At 41.6% G+C, this 20,541-nt stretch overlaps 1 protein-coding gene across 1 annotated transcript in view; it reads right to left on the bottom strand.

The window, feature by feature from the left end:
• The window catches only part of NSG2 (neuronal vesicle trafficking associated 2), a 70,070-nt gene extending 65,992 nt beyond the window's left edge, over nt 1-4,078 (bottom strand). Inside the window, exons 1-2 of the mRNA XM_019983062.2 lie at nt 3,892-4,078; nt 2,847-2,997 (exon numbers count right to left, since the gene is read on the bottom strand). Coding sequence (XP_019838621.2) covers nt 2,847-2,975 — 129 coding nt within the window. The 5' untranslated portion in view covers nt 2,976-2,997; nt 3,892-4,078. The remainder of the gene's footprint in view (nt 1-2,846; nt 2,998-3,891) is intronic.
• Nucleotides 4,079-20,541: the final 16,463 nt, after the last annotated feature.

Raw genomic sequence — 20,541 nt, 5'->3', positions numbered from 1 at the left:
ATGCCCTGCATGGCCCATTTCTGGCCCAGAGCAAAGGCTTCAGACATACTCCTCCTCTCCACTTAGCCTCCAAAACCTTTCCCCCAGAAGCTCACATCCCATACTAAGAGTACTCAGTGGACAAGTCTAGAAATAATTGTCAGTATTACATGCCAAAGCACACTCTGTATTTTACATTTTCAGGAAGAAAACTCGTGATATTGGGGTCTAATATACACCTTTCTGATAACTTTTTAGCTTTAAACCCTCACCATCTGGCTGGACCCAATGAGAGAGCTGACAAATGTGTCAGAGCTCGCTTCACCTTCTCTAAAGCCCTGTAAGGTTGAGTGTTCCCTCTACCCACGAGGAGGCTGAGGCTGAGCCAGCTGGCCCCCTATTCCTGCTGAGGTGGAAGTTTCTAGAACAGCACTGCCTGGGCTCTGGATCCTCCAGGAGGCTTACCAACTCTCGGATTTGGGAAGTGACTTTACCACCATGCCTGAGTTTCATCATCTTTAAAAACTGGATTAAAGAAGCAACTCCTTTATTAGATCCTATTAACTACTGAAAGGATGAAAGAAAATTCTGTGTTTGTGTGTACGTGTGTACTTCTGACTTAAAATCTAGCAAAAGTAGCAAATGAAAATGATAATTATTATCTCTTATGGCTAGTTTTGTGCCAGGCACTGTATACATATGGTCAAATATAACACTGCTCCGACTATTAACGAAGTAGGTGTGATCCTCCTCACTTCACAGAGGACACTGAGGTCCACCTGGTATGAAGGCTCTGTTAAGGACACCTGCCAAAGTCTGTGAGGTGCCCCTGGGGATGTGTCCACTCAAGGATTTTCACCCTTCAGGATGCACTGATTTCCCTTTCCATGCCTGCAAGTCCACAGTGTACTTATCTTCAGGCTTTGGGACAGTTTTTTGGCACATCTGGACTGGCTTAGTTGTTATCAGGCACATTTCCTGTCTCAAGGAGAGAAAGCAGTCCTTGGAGGTGGGAAATGGGGTGAGGAGGAAGGGGTGACAGAGACCATGATGTCTCTGGATGGCCCGCAGGTGTGTGTAGAGTTAAGGGGAGAGGTAACCTCACCAGTCCCTTTTCCTTGCATGCCTCTCAGGGACGTAAAGATTCTTGAGACTACAGGGGAAAGATTCTTCCTAAAACTTTGCAAAACTTTGAGTGAATATCCCCTCTGCTTGTCCTCAGTTTCCACTAAATCTGTGATCAAATTCCAGCATTGCCACTTACTCCTCTGTGAGTTTGGATAAATCACCAAATTTCTCTGATCCTCCTCCACCTTTTGCCTGCAAACCGTGGATGGATGTATAACCCCCCAGTAATGTGCATCTAGCACAGTGGTTCTCAACTTTGGCGGCACACAGGAGTCTACCTGGGAAGGTTTAATTAATAGTGATGCTTGGGTCTCACCCCCCAGAGATTCTGATACAATTGTTCTGGGGTGTGGCCTAGGTATCAAGATTTTCCAAGGTTCCCCAGTTAACTCTAATATACAGTCACAAACTGAGAACCTCTGCTATACAGGTAACCAATACCCAATTCATATTACTCCTTCACAGTAACAGTGTTAACTGCCTGTTAGCAAATTTTATTTTCAAAGGGCCTTATCAGTTTCTCAGGATGGCTCAGTGATTCTTTATTTCTGGAACCCCTATGCATATTTTCATATTGACAACCTCTGCACTTTCAAAACAGATGACTCAACCCTCAGCCAATCAGCCAGGCCCTTTATCTAGCTTTGACTTCTCTTCTGTTCATTGGATACAGCCAATTGGTTAAGACACACAATGCCCTCCTGGAGATGCCAATGAGAAAATCAAACAAATGGAATGATCCATTGTTCACTCTTCAGCTAGGGAACTTCATCATTTGCCTCCTAATCTATCTCTTATGGCATGCAAAAGCTCACATTATAAAACCCCAAGTTCTCTCAGAGGGATCTTAATATCACTTCTCCCACCTGTGCTCATAGGATAACTCCCCCACTTTTGTATAAATGCTCACCTCCATTCTTCATGGACTACTCCCATGTCAGGAGATGTGCCATCAGCCAGTCACTCATTTCCAGCCACGCCTCCCCAAAAAACACTCTATTCCAGTCATGCTATTTTCCAAAAGCTCTCCATGCTTTGCACATTTGTGCCCTTTGCCTTAGATGCCTTTCCCTCCAATGGCCTACCTGGGAGGATTTTACTCACCTTTAAAAACCAATTTCAAATGTTCCCCTCTGCAGCTGACCTAACCTGTCCTCCCAGTTCCCTCTCTGCCACAACAGAATTTAGCTGTTTCCACCCCAGTGATCTCACAATCTTTGTAACGCTCAGGCATTGCATTTACCATGATGCTTTATATTAAGTCTTATATTGATGAGGGATTTTGTAATGTGTGTTTTTATAACCAACTTCCAGGGTAGGAACATGGCTTTAGCAGATGCAAACTAAATGCTTATTGGACTGAATCCAATTCTCTGTCCTCCGATTTGTAGCACTCAATTTTTAAAAGACCTTCCTCAAATAATCAAGACCATTTTCTTTTTCTTCAAATCTAGAAGCTTATTAGTATTCATCCACTGTGATAAAACTTTTTAAAAGAAAGATTAATGTTTTTGCCTACATATGTGAACAAAAACATGAATAAGCACTTACCATAAATCTGAAACAACACAAGAGGTGTCATGTCTCTAGAAGGAATAACTACATTTTACAAGAAACGGAACGTATTTGGCTGGTAAGGGAATGAAAGGGTTTGAGGGAGGTGGGATTTTCTTGCTGCTTTATTTCCTGAGATGGGGGAGCACAGGGGCTGCTGATGAGGACCGGGGCACCTGCTTTACCTTTTCCGGAGCAGGCAGCTGTAAGTGATTAACCTCCAGGGGCGTGATGAGAGGGACGGTCTGGAAGCCGTCCTCAACCGACGGTGGTTTGGCTCCCTTCTCGCTGGGGTTACTGTTCAGCTTCACCATTCTGACGCCTTTCTTCCCAGACCTAAGACAAGCAGTAGAATTCTAGTTACAGTGGGGAGAGAGGCAGGAAAGAGAGGGCTGATGACAGAGAAGACAGCACTGCCCTCAACAGCTCCACTCTGGCGGCTTCAGTGTAGACATCAGTCATCGGTCTTCCGCTAGATTTCCTGACATGATCCCTATTATCCAGGAAAACTTCTTTAATCATCAAGAAATGCCACCTGCCTATGGCACTCACCAGCTTTCAAATTTGAGGAAACTCAAGGAAAATCCCAGTCTTATACACAAAATATACAACCTTAAAAATATAGCCAAGACACCAGAGCTAACATAATCACATAATCTCAGTGGAAAGCTAATTCTTAGTGAAAAAAATAAATCCTATTATTCTGGGTCATCCTGCAGTATGATAAATTTCACCTTACCATCTTGATAGCTATTTTATTATATTGTGTTTTCCCCCCATTAATCTCCCTAAAATACAATAAACACATTTAATGCCTCTGTGTAGTATACCCTTTTACACAATATGTAGGTTGTACAGGAGATACAATTTCTTAAAACAAAAAAGGACTGTCTTGAACCTGATCCTGTTATTCAGCCATGGAATGCCTCCATTTCCTCAATAGCAAAGGGCCATTTTTTTTTTTGTTTGTTTCCACGGAAAGTTAGCAACCCCCGAATTGCAAGATTGCCAACTAAATAAACAAATCACATTTATTTCTTTCCAGCTCCCTTGGAAGTCAAACGGTGTTCTCTCCCCACCCCCAGAAGCCCAGCACAACTGAATTTTTCTTGTCAATCCTGCTGATTGGAACGTTACTAGACAAAATAGGGTTGTTGTCGGGGTGAAAGGGATGGGCAAGGGTTGGAGGATACTGGGGAGTGGTTATAGCAAAAACAAATGCCTACTTACTGTGCAGCACTCTGGGGGTCAGAGCAGATTCAAACCAGTTTGAAGAGGAGGAGGGCGGCCAGGAGTCCTGCCTCCTCAGCCGGAGCTTGTGGTGCTGAAAGGACAGCGCCTTGCGTGCGTCTGGATGGGGAGCTTCTGAGAGCGAGGCGCCAGCGAGCGGGCTCCTGGCAGCTGTCTGCCGCTTGCTCGCTCGCTCGCTCGCGCCCCCTCCCACCGGGAAACGGGCTCCCACACCATCTGTCATCTGGCACCACCTGCTGTTTCTCATGCATGGCCACAACCACAGCATGGGACAAAATGGTTTCAAGAAAGTGGGAGGGATTCTGGCCATTTAAAAAAAAAAAGAAAGAAAGAAATTAATAGGCACTGTATTATTATACAAGCAACCCTTAAGCCTTTAGAAAAACTGGAGGAGGCTGCATATTCATTAGGTAAAGGGACCACTCCGAAGATTTTCCAGGACAATATTATGAAACACAAAATTGTTCAGGACTTAACACCGTGCTCTGACCTGTGTATGGAAAGAAGAACTAATATTTATTATCTACCATGCCTTGGGCCCTTTTCCGGGTTATTTCAGACTATTTCTTTCATTTGCAAATTGTGATTTCTAATAGTGCCTACATGATGGGGTTAGAGTGAAGTGTGAATGTGATAACTTGCAGAAAGCGTTTAGCTCAGAGCAAGGTGTATGACTAGCAGTGCATAAACATAAGCACCTTTTCTCACAATGCTGTGACCATGCAGGTCAGCTAAGGTCACAGAGCTAGCAGAGCACCAGGTATCTGAACCCTGATCCACTGTTGTCAAAATTTGTATGCAGTCCACGTTACAGAGATTCTAGGTTGGTGTCTGGAATCAGAGAGGGCAAAGTGCTGGAGTCAGTACTATGCAGTTCCGGCTGTGGGGACATTTTGAATTCCCTCTCCAAGCCTTCTTTATCTCTGATATGGGTATAATAACATCTCCCTTGCCAAGCGGTTGTGAATATGAGAAGATATTGCACTCAAGGAAGCCCCTTTCAGCTCAGGGACAGGGTTCTGAATGGTTGAACTGTTTCATCCCTGGAGATTGCTCTTACATGCCCTTTCAATCCTCTGAGGTCAAGACTGTTTCCACTAGTTCCTCCCAGACGTATCCACATCACCACTGGCCATTCATTCCCAGCTGCAATGCTGTTTATGATGTACTTCATAAGGTCTCGGTATAAGTAATAGCATCCTCTTTCACTGTCAAAAGTATCCCAGCTTGCACGATAAATTATTTGGTCACCTTGGCTGGTGTTCACATATGGAGCATAGCATACACTCTCCTAGTTAAAATGCCAGGAGAAGACACATATATTACCTGTACTGTTTAGGAATGAAGTGGGTGTGTGTATATGTGTGTGTGTGAGTGTGTGTTTGTGTATAGAAAAAGAGATGTTTATGAGACAATAGAGGCTATATTGCATTAGAGCTGAGTAGGACACTTCTATTAATAGAAGAATGCATACATATAAGAGGGAGGTATTCCAATAAATGTGAGCCCTCCCTTCCCTGCTTTTCCAAAGACCTGGGTGATTTTCAGGTGCAGGCACTAAGGGCAACCTAATGGAAGCAACTGTGAACACTTGTACTTGATCCTGTTACTGCTGCCTCCAAAGGAAAAGGGAAGTCCCCTTAACACAGCTTACGACAGAGTCACAAGCAGAAAACCACAGGACCTGAGAGTTTAGTAAGGTCCAGGATAAGGGCCTGCCTCGTGTAAAATCCAGGATTCTTGATATTTGAGGCCAGGAGAGAGGGTGCAGAAAGAAATGAGGGTCTGGAGTGATGTAGAGAAGCCCTTTGTTGGAGAATGATATGAGGGATATTTAATATAATGGACAATTATTCTCTTGTAGAGCCCTGGAAAAGATGTTTGACAATTGACAACAAAAATAATGACATTCTGTCATGAGGTTCTCCAAGTATGTATATGTAGATGTAGTATATAAGACAGTAAGTGAAGGGTAAAGGGGCCAATCTGATGGTATTATTTCTGTATTCCACTTGAAGTGGTAAAGTATTGATTCCAATTAAACTATAAAAATTTAATTATGCTTATTGTAACCCCTAGCATAACCAAAACATACCAAAAGGTGAAGTCCAAAATGTGACATATAAGTTTAAATGAAATACAAAAAAAAAAAAAAAAAAAGTTCAAGTAGCCCAAAAAAAGGCAGGAAATTGAACACAGAGGTACTGGGTCAGGCTTTCGGCTTTCAGCTCAGAGGAGGTCACAGTGCAACTTTCTTCTCTCCTCCCACATCTGGGTTTATCTGACACCAGGTGCCTCTGTCATGCTGCCCAAGTTTGACCCCAATGAGATCAAAGTCATGAAACTTAGGTTCAACAGTGAAGAAGTCAGTACCACATCTTCCCGGACCCCCAAGATCATCCTTCTGGGTCTGTCTCAAAAAACAATGTTAGTGATGACATCACTTAGACAACTGGTTACTGAAGGGTCGAAGGATTACAGAGAAACTGACCTGACTCAAAAGAGACAGGTGAGATTAAATCTCAGCTCTGTCACTTGCTATATTTCTGATTTTAGGTAAAAGTTACCTAACCTCTCTATGCCTCAATGTCCTCATTGTAAATTGAGGGTACTAGCAATAATTCACAGGGTCATTATAAGGATTGGATAAGTATAATGACCCTGTGAATTATTGCTATATATATACATATATATTGCTATATATATACATATGTATGTATATATATGAAGAAAGCCTTCCTTGGTAGCTCAGATGGTAAAGCATCTGCCTACAATGTGGGAGACCCGGGTTCGATCCCTGGGTCGGGAAGATCCCCTGGAGAAGGAAATAGTAACCCACTCCAGTATTCATGCCTAGAGAATTCCATACACCAAGGAGCCTGCAGGGCTACAGTCTTTGGGGTCGCAAAAAGTCGGACACGACTGAGCGACTTCATTTTCACTTTCACTTTATATATATGGGCTTCCCTGGTGGCCCAGATGGTAAAGAATCTGCCTGCAATGCGGGAGGCCTGGGTTTGATCCCTGGGTTGGGAAAATCCCCTGGAGGAGGGCATGGCAACCCACTCCAGCATGCTTCCCTGGAGAATCGCCATGGACAGAGGAGCCTGGTGGGCTACAGTCCATGGGGTTGCGAAGAGTCAGACACGACTGAGCAACTAAACACACACACACACACACTGCACTGAACAATACCTATAAGTGAAAAACAAGTATTTATTATTATTATTCAATTATTAGATAATCATTTTCTATAATTAGCTTTCAGGGCTTTTTTAGTTTTATAACCTATCAATTTATTTTTAAAAATTATTTTCTTATTCTTTACTTCCTTATTTTTGTCCCATTTTTCTGTTTTGAGCTTCCCCAGATATCTAGTTTTGATTTGCTTTCTGTTTTATAATGAATGAAATTAATGCTACTACTTTAATGTATCTCTGATTAGTGATGCTTTTTATTATCCTCCTTCAAATAGTGTATAACTGAGTATTTGCTTCTTTGACTCAAGTCATTCAGTAATAGAGTTTTGTTTCATAAAATGAAAAAAAAATTTTTTTTAAATGCTTGACTTTCATGGTTGCTAATTTATATCTCTTGAGACTAGTTTCTAGTTTCATTGCATGTAGTCCAAGACTGTTTTCTGTATATTTTCTGCTTTGGGGAGTGTATTAAATTTTCTTTGTAGCCTAAAATATGAACTATTTCAGCTAAAATCCTCTGAGCATAAGGAAAGAAATAATATTCTATATGTGTGGACTGTGTGGAAAGTCACTCAGTCGTGTCCAACTCTGCGACCCCATGGACTGTAGCCTATCAGGCTACTCTGTCCATGGGATTTTCCAGGCAGGAGTGCTGGAGTGGACTGCCATTTCCTTCTTCAGGGGATCTTCCCAACCCAGGAATTGGACCTGGGTCTCCCACATTTCAGGCAGACGCTTTACTGTTTGAGCCACCAGGGAAGCTTTTATATTCTATATAAATACAGATTATTATACATAACTATTAAGTCAAGTCTCTTCCTTAAGTTATTCAAATCTTCTATACTCTCATTGGTTTTTTACTTATTTATCTATCAAGAAATGAGAGAGGGGTGTTTCTATTTTCCATTACTGTTGTGATATTTCTCCTTGATGCCACATCTTATGGGTTTTGCTTATAGATGTAAAATAACCTATTAATCATAATTAATGTTTCATGATTTGAATTCTTGTCTGTATAAAATGTAATTGCAAACATTGTAAATACAAACCCTAGTTTGTATTTTACTCTTTCAAACACAGGAAAACAATAGAATGGGAAAGACTAGAGATCTCTTCGAGATAATTAGAGATACCAAAGGAACATTTCATGCAAAGATGGGCACAATAAAGGAAAGAGATGGTATGGACCTAACAGAAGCAGAAGATATTAAGAATAGGTGGCAATAATACACAGAAAAGCTGTATAAAAACAATCCTAATGACCCAGATAACCACAATGGTGTGGTCACTCACCTAGAGCCAGACATCCTGAAGTGTAACATTAACGGGGCCTTAAGAAATATCACTACAAACAGCTAGTGGAGGTGATGGAATTCCAGTTGAGCTATTTCAAATCCTAAAAGACAATGCTGTTAAACTGCTGCACTCAATATGCCAGCAAATTTCGAGAACTCAGCAGTGGTCACAGGACTAGAAAAGGTCAGTTTTCATTCCAATCCCAAAGAAGGACAATGCCGGAAAATGCTCAAATTTTCATACAACTGCACTCATTTCACATATAGCAAGATAATGCTCAAAATCCTTCAAGCTTGGCTTCAGCAGTACATGAACTGTGAACTTCCAGATGTACAAGCTGGATTTGGAAAAGGCAGGTCAAATTGCCAACATCTGCTGGATCATAGAAAAAGCAACGGAATTAAAAAAAAAAAAAATCTGCTTCATTGACTATGCTAAAGAATTTGACTGTGTAAATCACAAGAAACTGTGGAAAATTCTTAAAGAGATGGGAATACCAGACCACCTTACCTTCTTCCTGAGAAATGTATGCAGAACTAGAAGCAACAGAACCAGACACAAAACAACAAACTGGTTCAAAATTGGGAAAGGAGTACATCGAGGCTGTATATTGTCACCCTGCTTATTTAACTTCTATGCAGAGCTCATCATGTGAAATGCCAGGCTGGATGAAGCACAAGCTGGAATCAAGATGGCTGGGAGGAATATCAATAACCTCAGATATGCAGATGACACCACCCTAATGGCAGAAACCAAAGAGGAACTAAAGAGTCTCTTGATGAAAGTGAAAGAGAAGAGTGAAAAAGTTGGCTTAAAACTCAACATTCAAAAAACAAAGATCAAGGCATTGGTTTCCATTACTTCATGGCAAATGGAAGGGGAAAAAGTGGAAACAGTGACAGATTTTATTTTCTTGGACTCCAAAATCACTGTGAATGATGATTGCAGCCACGAAATTAAAGACACTTGCCCCTTTGAAGAAAAGCTATGATGAAACTAGACAGCATATTAAAAAGCAGAGACATCACCTTGCCGACAAAGGTCTGTCTAATCAAAGCTATGATTTTTCTTCTAGTAGTCATGTATGTATGTGAGAGTTGGACCATAAGGAAGTCTCAGGGCCAAAGAATTGATACTTCTGAAGTACAGTCCTGGAGAAGTCTCTTGAGAGTCCCTTGTACTGCAAGGAGATCAAACTAATAAATCGTAAAGAAAATCAACCCTGAATACTCATTGGAAGAACTGACACTGAAGCTGAAGCTCCAACACTTTGGCCACCTGATGCAAAGAACTGACTCACTGGAAAAGACCCTGATGCTGGAAAGATTGAGAACAAGAGGAGAAGGGGGCAACAGAGGATGAAATAGCTGGATGGCATCACTGACTCAGTGGACATGAGTTTGTGCAAACTCAGGGAAATAGTGAAGGACAGGAAAGCCTGGTGTGCTGCAGTCCATGGGGGTGCAAAGAGTTAGACCTGAGTTAGCCACTGAACAAGTATTTTATAATCGAACTTTCTTGATGAGGTCACTTTACGTAACTTTTTTAAATATGGGAATTTGACTCCTTATAATTAACACTTGGAGAAGGCAATGGCACCCCACTCCAGTACTCTTACTTGGAGAATCCCATAGACAGAGGAGCCTGGTAGGCTGCAGTCCATGGGGTCGCTAAGAGTCGGACACGACTGAGAGACTTCACTTTCACTTTTCACTTTCATGCATTGGAAAAGGAAATGGCAACCCGCTCCAGTGTTCTTGCCTGGAGAATCCCAGGGATGAGGGAGCCTGGTGGGCTGTCGTCTATGGGGTTGCACAGAGTCGGACACGACTGCAGCAACTTAGCAGCAACAATTAACACTTACCATGAATGAGCAACTTTACTTTCACTTTTCACTTTCCTGCATTGGAGAAGGAAATGGCCACCCACTCCAGTGTTCTTGCCTGGAGAATCCCAGGGACGGGGAAGCCTGGTAAGCTGCCATCTATGGGGTCGCACAGAGTCGGACATGACTGAAGTGACTTGGCAGCAGCAGCAGCATGATGTGTATTGTCCTGTACTTATTATAATTTTGATAGTTCCTTTCGAGCTCCTTCATTGTTTTCCTACAATACACTTTTGCTACAGTAACCCTACATGAACTTTTTTCCACCAGTAACTTGGAAGACACAAATAATTCTTTAAAATCATCCTTCAGTTATTTTTTAATATGTCAAAAAAAGATATGAATAGACATTCATCTCCTAGCCTTCAGAATAAAACAGATTATTTTGATACCCACTATATGTAAAATGAGATAATTAGCTCACATGTATTTCTTCTCCTTTCCTGCCTCTCATTTCTCCCATATGTATCAGATGTTAAACCCAAGTTTTTATTTTCACTAATGCATATTTTCCTGCTTTATTTCCATTTCCTGTTACACTCTTGTCAGAATTGGAAATGGAAGAAAAGTGAATACAATGTGAGCCATTTTCCAATGGGCTTGATGATGACTTATCTGAAAATAATAATTCTGCATACATAAGTTTCAAAGGATCTGTGATGCTTCTGTGATTGGTTTTCAGTATATCTTAGCACTTAAGATCCGTTTTGTTTTGTTTCCATGCATAGATACACCTCCAGTGAAGAGATGATAAAAGCACTTTAGATGTCTCATTATAAATCTCGTTGTCAATTTAAGAATGTATTCAAAGTTTAATAGTATGATAGGAACATAAGCTTTTTAGAAATCTGTCCTAAGAATCTCCCAGAGGCAAGTATAAAAGGAAGCTATTCCTATGTTATTGCTAGGGTGCTCTATATTTAAATTTCAAATAACGGCAGTTGGAAAGCTATGAAAAGCTCGAGATTCTCTTTCTTCTTAAAAAGGGAAGCAGACATTACCTACTTCTGATTTAAAGGGAAAAGGGACAATGAAGAGGCAGAAAGGCAAATGGCAGAAAGGCCAGCCCACATTTCTCCTCTGATTGGCTAGAAATAGATGAAGGAGACACTAAAGGAGGCAAGCCCTGGGGGTGAAAATTGACATCAGCTTAGTTCAGGCAGGAGGCTCACAAAGAACCTTTGCAATTAAAGTCTGGGGATCCACTTAGAAAGAAATAAGCTGATAAGAAGAAAGGCTTTTTGAGGAAGTTTTTGAATTTTGCCTGGAAATCTGTCTTTAGAAGGCATTCCATGGGACTCTTTTCCTATTAAATGATCGATCCAGTTGTGTGTCTCTTCCAACAAAAGCCTTCGCAGTCTAGGTTGTAGAATTAGTCCCAGTTGAGTAGAAAGTTTTGTTGTGGGACGGATTCCTCCAAAAGCTGATTTTCAGAGTTTTGAATGCACAAAGTTTACTCGGGAGTGCTCTCAGGAAAAAGAACAGAAGGGAAGAAAGCAGAACTGGTTAGAGGGAGAACTTGAATGGTGAAACTGTCCCGAGGAAGCCCTCAGCCAACATCAACACGCACCTATAAAGCTGGGATAAGCCCTTTGTAGTTGTGCTGAACTGAGATACAGATGAGCGCCCTTCCCCAAGAGAGCAGGGCCTGGGCAAGGCGTCACTCTTCAGCCAAGGGCAATTCCCGGAGAGGGTTAATAGCTAAGGCTGTTAGCTAGCAGATGAGGAACAAAGGCCGGACTTCCCAGCCTGAAGGGGGGACCTATCTGGGAGCGTGGCATCCACCACGGGTTCTGTCCTCGTCTGTCTTCACATCATACTTCCTCATGTAACCACCACAGCCTGAGACTTCAAACGCCGTTCATATATTTGTAAGTCTTAGATTCCAGCAGACAGATTTCTTCTGGACTCCAGACCCTATCTGCAACTATTTCCTTGGCATCTGCACTTGAATGGTACACAGCCACCTGCATCTCAACATGTCCCAAACCAAACTCCTGATCTCTCCCACAAAACTGCTCCTTCTCCTGTATTGTCTTTCAGTGAATTGCCCCACTGTCCCCATTGCTCCACCCAGAAAACCGAGAGGAGCTCCTGATGCTTTCCTCAGTCCCACATCGGTCACCACGCCCTGCTTCTTCTCCCTCCCAAGTGCTTCTCTCAGCAGTCTGCCTTCCCTTTGTCCATGACTCTCCCTATGTGCACTCTACCTCCCTACCCAACAAGCTTTCTAACAACTGTGCTTTCCTCGCCACCAACCTATTCTTTAGACGATAGTCCAAGCAACTTCTATAAAATAAAATTCTGGTAGTGTTGCTTCCTTGCTTAGACCCCTTGAGAACTTTTCTTTTAAGATAAAGACCCAAATCTCAAACTTAGACTGTAAGGCTTTCATGATTTCTCCCGACTACTCCACAAACTTCACCTGCTGTCACTCTTCCCTGGAAACTGCATTTCAGCTTTACTGACCTTCCAAATACGTACTCCTTTCCCACCCAGGTGACTTCTCACCTGATGCTTCCCCTGTGGTTTGCTCGAGGGCATGCCCTTTCCCACTCCTTTAATTAATGTGTCGTGAGTCTTCAGACTCATTTAAATATTACTCCCTCAGAGAAGTCTCCTCTGAGACACTAGACTGTATCAACTCCTCTTGAACTCAGTGCTCCTTCCTCTATGCTTAAATACCTTTTCTCAAAAATATAACATATGATTATCTACATAATTACAGTTTAGTGACAGTAGGGACTGAGCTCTTGGAACCTAAATAACAGCCACTAAGGAGTGAATGGGTGAATTTTGGTTCATCCCATATTGTGAAACAGTATGCAGTCTTTAAAAATATAATAGAATAGTGAATAACATGGGAAGTGTTTATAATGTTGAATAAAAAGAGGAATCAAAATTGTATTAGATAGTATGATTTCAACTATATGAGAACATAGAGACTGAAATAACAACTACTAAAAAGAAAAAAATTATGTAATGTAATAGAGGTGCTAATTTTTGCTACAATGACAATCATATTACAATACATAAATGTGTCAAATTAACATGTTGTACATCTTACATTTATAGTGTCATATGTCAAATATATTTAAATTAAAAAAAGACTGAAAAAAAAAAGACTGAAAGGAATAAAAATGCTTATAGATTTTTTTTCTGGATGGTTTATGGGTGATTTCAATTTTAATACTTTTTGTTCATCTTACCAAAACACATTATTTTTAAATCAATCTTTAAAAAATGAATAATTTCCTGCTAGAGAAAAAAAAACTACCAAGTTCTAGAAAACATAAAGCACTTTTTCAAAACAGTGAATTTACAGAGAGACTAGTAAGCCAACATGGTGAAATCAAATAGGTGAATATTAGTTCACTTGCTGTTATGAAAGACCAATGGAAAATTTCTTTTATTCCCCTGTGATGTACCAGAGACGATTAATGGCTTATAAATATCTACTAATATTTTTTCTTCCAACTTTATATATAATTAACAAATAAACATTATTCATATGTAATCAATGTAGTATGTTAATATATGTATACATTGTGGCATGATCACCACAATCAAGCTAATTAACATATCCATCACTTCATATAGGTTCCATTTGCATGTGGGGGGAGGGATAAGGACATTTAGGATCTACTCTCTTAGCATATTCAAAAACATGATACAGTATTATTGACTGTAGTCACCAGGCTCTACATTGTATCTCCAAAATGTATTCATCCTGAATAACTGAACTTTGTACACTTTGATCAACATATGCCCATCTTCCCCTCTTCTCAGCCCCTGGCAAATACCATTCTACCCCCTATTCCTATGAGTCTGACTGTTTTGGATTCCATATATAAATGAGATCAGGCAGCATTATCTGTCTGTGCCTGGTCTAATCAGTTAGACAGTCTCCTTTTAAGGTAGATAGTGCAGTGAACATGAGAGTGCAGATGTTACTTCGAGATAGTGACTTCATTTCCCTTGGGTATATGCCCAGAAGTGGGACTGCTGGTCATATGGTAATTCTATTTTTTATTTTATTAGGAACCTCCATACTGTTTTCCATAGTGGATGAACATTTCCATCAACAGTGCACAAGGGTTCCCTTGTCTCCACACACTTACCAATATTTGTTATTTTTTACCTTTTTGATAACAGCTGTCCTAGCAGTGTGAGCTGGTATTTCACTGTGGCTTTGATTTACATTTCCCTGATGATTAGTGATGTTTAGCAATTTTTCATGTACCTGTCATTCCTGAAGTGCAAGAAGAATGTGAGTGACCTGTCCCAAAAGGTGGACTATGTATCTATCTACACCAAGGAGGGAGAGCTTATATTTGCAAATTCCAATGAAAAGTTCCTCTTTGTAGAGAAATTTCACTTGCTTGACTTTTTACGTCCATATTAAAGAATGGAAAAAAAAAAAAACTGTCTCTGTATCATATAAGAAAGGCCTGCCTCCTTCTAATCCATTCTCAAAGCAGTTGCCAAAGCAGTTCTGTTAAATGTTAGTCCATTCTTGGCAGTTCTCTGCTCAAAACTTTTTAATAGTTTTCCATCTATGGGAAGTACTCAAAACAGCATACTTCACTTCTCTACCCTCTCCCCTCATCTTCTACCACACCTTTCTTACTCCACCAGGACTCTTCTGCCGGGGACCAGCCCCGGCTGATCCAGGGTATTCGAAGGAGAGACGGCGTAGGCAAGGATCAGGAAACAATTGCTTAATTAAATGTTAATTAAGGATATAAAGAGTAATAGAATGAGGATAGCTCAGTGAGGAAATTTCAGTGAAGAAAAGAGGCTGAAATAAGTATAGCTCAGTAGGAAAATTCAGTGAAGAAAAGAGGCTGAATAACTCAGCCAGAAGGTAAGAGAAAGTACGACATGGTGAGACCAAGTTTCGGTGAACAAGGCCCGCACTTTATTTTCCAAAGTAGTTTTTATACCTTAAGTTATGCATAGAGGATAATGGGGGAAGGGGTAGAGTCCTGCAGCAAGCCAGGCTTTCTTCCTGCAAACCTATCATATGCAAAAGCTTAGGTGATTTGCATCATCTTCTGGCCCGGAGGCCTGTTAACATTTTAAGACCCTTTCTTCAGAAAACTTATTTTTCTCTAAAGGTGATAAGTCAAGCGCCACCCTCCAAAAGCATTAGATAAAGTTGCATTCCTATAGGGCAAAGGTGTGGTGGGCTATAACAAGAAAAAGAATTAACTCAAGGGTCCCAGGTTACAAACATTAAAGCTACTACTTACACCAATTATATTAATCAATACACTGCCAGGGACACAGCAGGTAAGGGATATGGAAACTTAGCAGCAAACATTGGCCCAACAAGTGAAAATCCCTTCACCAATACAATTTCTAATCAATCTTTTAACTGCTCAAAGGAATCTGTATTTAGACAGTTTAGAACATCTCCTGCCTCTCACAGTTGGGAGGCTCTGAACAATCACATGTGGCCAGAAAAACCTATTCAGGTAGGCTGGAGGATTTCCAAAGGAGTTTGTAGGTTGAAACACTGTCACACCCAGGAATTATTAACTGGAGCTGTAAGCTAACTCTTTTTTCAGAGAGAGGTAGTGGGGGACAGCCCCCCGTAAAGTCAGAGGTGTAGGTGAAAGCACAAAGCAGAAAGTAGGCAGACTCTGGTTTTGGGGGTAGATGGGGGACTCCTGAGGCTCGATCCCGCCTTTGCGTATGCCGAGCCTCCTTCCTCATGACCTTTGTCATGGGCGGAGTTCCTCACTGGCTCCTGGCAGTGATAGAATTCCAGTTGAGCTATTCCAGATCCTGAAAAATGATGCTGTGGAAAGTGCTGCACTCAATATGCAATATGCAATATGCACTCAATATGCAATATGCCAGATCCCGTCACTCTTCCTTTTTTTTTCCTGATCTCCAGCCTCAGGTCCTTGACCTCTACCCAAACATTCTATGCTGCTTCTGCATGTCTGACTTCCTTACTTTAGGTTTTTATCTAAATGTAACCATCTACATGATTTCTTCTCCTCATCTCCCTAATTAACAGGGCATCCCTTGACATACCCTCATCTCCTTTATTTTTCTCCAAAGCATTTTTTTCTTACACTGTACATCTTAATTATTTTATGTCTTTCCCTGCAGATATTGATTTTTGCATATTTTTTCACTTCTGTTTCCCCAGGTCTAGAACAGAATCAGCAGTGTGATATGGATTCAGCAAATATTTCATAAATAAATGAATTAGTGAAGAATGAATGCCTCACTGCAACGAGACTCATATAAGTTAGGGTTAGATGTCACCACTCCTCCACAAGCTCTACCCTCAGTTCAGTTCAGTCACTCAGTCATGTCCGACTCTTTGCAATCCCATGAACTGCAGCACGCCAGGCCTCCCTGTCCATCACCAACTCCCAGAGTTTACTCAAACTCACGTCCATCAAGTCGGTGATGCCTTCCAGCCAACTCATCCTCTGTCGTCCCTTCTCCTCCTGCCCCCAATCCCTCCCAGCATCAGAGTCTTTTCCAATAAGTCAACTCTTCACATGAGGTGGCCAAAGTACTGGAGTTTCAACTTCAGCATCAGTCTTCCAATGAACACCCAGGACTGATCTCCTTTAGAATGGACTGGTTGGATCTCCTTGCAGTCCAAGGGACTTTCAAGAGTCTTCTCCAACACCACAGTTCAAAAGCATCAATTCTTCGGTGCTTAGCTTTCTTCGCAGTTCAACTCTCATATCCATACATGACCACTGGAAAAACCAGAGCCTTGACTAGATGGACCTTTGTTGGCAAAGTAATGTCTCTGCTTTTGAATACGCTATCTAGGTTGGTCATAACTTTCTTTCCAAGGAGTAAGCGTCTTTTAATTTCATGGCTGCAATCACCATCTGCAGTGATTTTGGAGCCCCAAAAAATGAAGTCTGACACTTATTCCACTGTTTCCCCATCTACTTCCCATGAACTGATGGGACCAGATGCCATGATCTTAGTTTTCTGAATGTTGAGTTTTAAGCGAACATTTTCACTCTCTTTCACTTTCATCAAGAGGCTCTTTAGCTCCTCCTCACTTTCTGCCATAAGGGTGGTGTCATCTGCATATCTGAGGGTATTGATATTTCACCCAGAAGTCTTGATTCCAGCTTGTGCTTCTTCCAGTCCAGCGTTTCTTATGATGTACTCTGCATATAAGTTAAATAAGCAGGGTGACAATATACAGCCTTGACAGACTCCTTTTCCTATTTGGAACCAGTCTGTTGTTCCATGTCCAGTTCTAACTGTTGCTTCCTGACCTGCATATAGATTTCTCAAGAGGCAGGTCAGGTGGTCTGGTATTCCCATCTCTTTCAGAATTTTCCACAGTTTGTTGTGATCCACACAGTCAAAGGCTTTGGCATAGTCAATAAAGCAGAAGTATATGTTTTTCTGGAATTCTCTTGCTTTTTCAATGATCTAATGGATGTGGGCAATTTGATCTCTGGTTCCTCTGTCTTTTCTAAATTCAGCTTGAATCTGGAAGTTCACGGTTCACATACTGTTTAAGCCTGGCTTGGAGAATTTTGTGCATTACTTTGCTAGTGTGTGAGATGACTGCAATTGTGCAGTAGTGTGAGCATTCTTTGGCATTGCCTTTCTTTGGGATTGGAATGAAAACTGGCCTTTTCCAGTCCTGTGGCCACTGCTGAGTTTTCCAAATTTGCTGGCATATTGAATGCAGCACTTGCACAGCCTCATCTTTCAGGAGTTGAAATAGCTCCACTGGAATTCCATCACCTCCACTAGCTTTGTTCGTAGTGATGCTTTCTAAGGCCCACTTGACCTCAAATTCCAGGATGTCTGGCTCTAGGTCAGTGATCACAGCATCATGATTATCTGGGTCGTGAAAATCTTTTTTTGTACAGTTCTTCTGTGTATTCTTGCCACCTCTTCTTAATATCTTCTGCTTCTGTTAGGTCCATACTACTTCTGTCCTTTATCGAGCCCATCTTTGGTTCCCTTGGTATCTCTAATTTTAATATTCCCTTGGTATCTCTAATTTTCTTGAAGAGATCTCTAGTCTTTCTCGTTCTGTTGTTTTCCTCTGTTTCTTTGCTTTGATCACTGAGGAAGGCTTTCTTATCTCTCCTTGCTGTTCTTTGGAACTCTGCATTCAGATGCTTATATCTTTCCTTTTCTCCTTTGCTTTTCACTTCTCTTCTTTTCACAGCTATTCGTAAGGCCTCCCCAGACAGCCATTTTTATTTTTTGCCTTTCTTTTCCATGGGGATGGTCTTGATCCCTGTCTCCTGTACAATGTCACGAACCTCCATCCATAGTTCATCAAGCAATCTATCAGATCTAGTCCCTTAAATCTATTTCTCACTTCCACTGTATAATCATAAGGGATTTGATTTAGGTCATACCTGAATGGTCTAGTGGTTTTCCCTACTTTCTTCAATTTAAGTCTGAATTTGGCAATAAGGAGTTCATGATCTGAGCAACAGTCAGCTCCTGGTCTTGTTTTTGTTGACTGTGTAGAGCTTCTCCATCTTTGGCTGAAAAGAATATAATCAATCTGATTTTGGTGTTGACCATCTGGTGAGGTCCATGTGTAGAGTCTTCTCTTAAGTTGTTGGAAGAGGGTGTTTGCTATGACCAGTGCGTTCTCTTGGCAAAACTCTATTAGCCTTTGCCCCACTTCATTCCATATTCCAAGGCCAAATTTGCCTGTTACTCAAGGTGTTTCTTGACTTCCTACTTTTGCATTCCAGTCCCTATAATGAAAAGGACATCTTTTTGGGGTGTTAGTTCTAAAACGTCTCATAGGTCTTCATAGAACCGTTCAACTTCGGCTTCTTCAGCATTACTGGTTGGGGCATAGACTTGGATTACTGTGATATTGAATGGTTTGCCTTGAAAACGAACAGAGATTGTTCTGTCCAAGGAGTGGTGGCTGCGCGAGTCGAGAGGAGCTACTCCACGTTCAAGGTCAGAAGGAGCAGCCATGAGAAGATACCCCTCGTCTAAGGTAAGGAGCAGTGGCTGCACTTTGCTGAAGCGGCAGTGAAGAGATACCCCATGTCCAAGGTAAGAGAAACCCAAGTAAGACGGTAGGTGTTGTGAGAGGGCATCAGAGGGCAGACAGACTGAAACCATAATCACAGAAAATTAGTCAATCTGATCACACTGGGACCACAGCCTTGTCTAACTCAATGAAACTAAGCCACGCCGTGTGGGGCCACCCAAGATGGACAGGTCATGGTGGAGAGGTCTGACAGAATGTGGTCCACTGGAGAAGGGAATGGTAAACCACTTCAGTATTCTTGCCTTGAGAACCCCATGAACAGTATGAAAAGGCAAAATGATAGGATACTGAAAGAGGAACTCCCCAGGTCTGTAGATACCCAATATGCTATTGCAGATCAGTGAAGAAATAACTCCAGAAAGAATCAAGGGATGGAGCCAAAGCAAAAACAATACCCAGCTGTGGATGTGACTGGTGATAGAAGCAAGGTCCGACGCTATAAAGAGCAGTATTGCACAGGAACCTGGAATGTTAGGTCCATGAATCAAGACAAATTGGAAGTGGTCAAACAGGAGATGGCAAGAGTAAAAATCGACATTCTAGGAATCAGTGAACTAAGATGTACCGGAATGTGTGAATTTAACTCAGATGACCATTTATCTACTATTGTGGGCAGGAATACCTTAGAAGAAATGGAGTAGCCATGATGGTCAACAAAAGAGTCCAAAATGCAGTACATAGAAGTTCTACCCTTCAGTTCAATTCAGTTCAGTTCAGTTGCTCAGTCGTGTCCAACTCTTTGCAACTCCATGAATCACAGCACGCCAGGCCTCCCTGTCCATCACCAACTCCCAGAGTTCACTCAGACCCATGTCCATCGAGTCAGTGATGCCATCCAGCCATCTCATCCTCTGTCGTCCCCTTCTCCTCCTGCCCCCAATCCCTCCCAGCATCAGAGTCTTTTCCAATGAGTCAACTCTTTGCATGAGGTGGCCAAAGTACTGGAGTTTCAGCTTTAGCATCATTCCTTCCAAAGAAATCCCAGGGCTGATCTCCTTTAGAATGGACTGGTTGGATATCCTTGCAGTCCAAGGGACTCTCAAGAGTCTTCTCCAACACCACAGTTCAAAAGCATCAGTTCTTCGGCGCTCAGCCTTCTTCACAGTCCAACTCTCACATCCATACATGACCACAGGAAAAACCATAGCCTTGACTAGACAGACCTTTGTTGGCAAAGTAATGTCTCTGCTTTTCAATATGCT

This window comes from Bos indicus, chromosome 20 (genome assembly GCF_029378745.1).
Source record: "Bos indicus isolate NIAB-ARS_2022 breed Sahiwal x Tharparkar chromosome 20, NIAB-ARS_B.indTharparkar_mat_pri_1.0, whole genome shotgun sequence".
NCBI classification, from domain to species: Eukaryota; Metazoa; Chordata; class Mammalia; order Artiodactyla; family Bovidae; genus Bos; species Bos indicus.
Note: the sequence above shows the minus strand (reverse complement) of the source record. Positions and strands in the feature narration are given on the sequence as shown.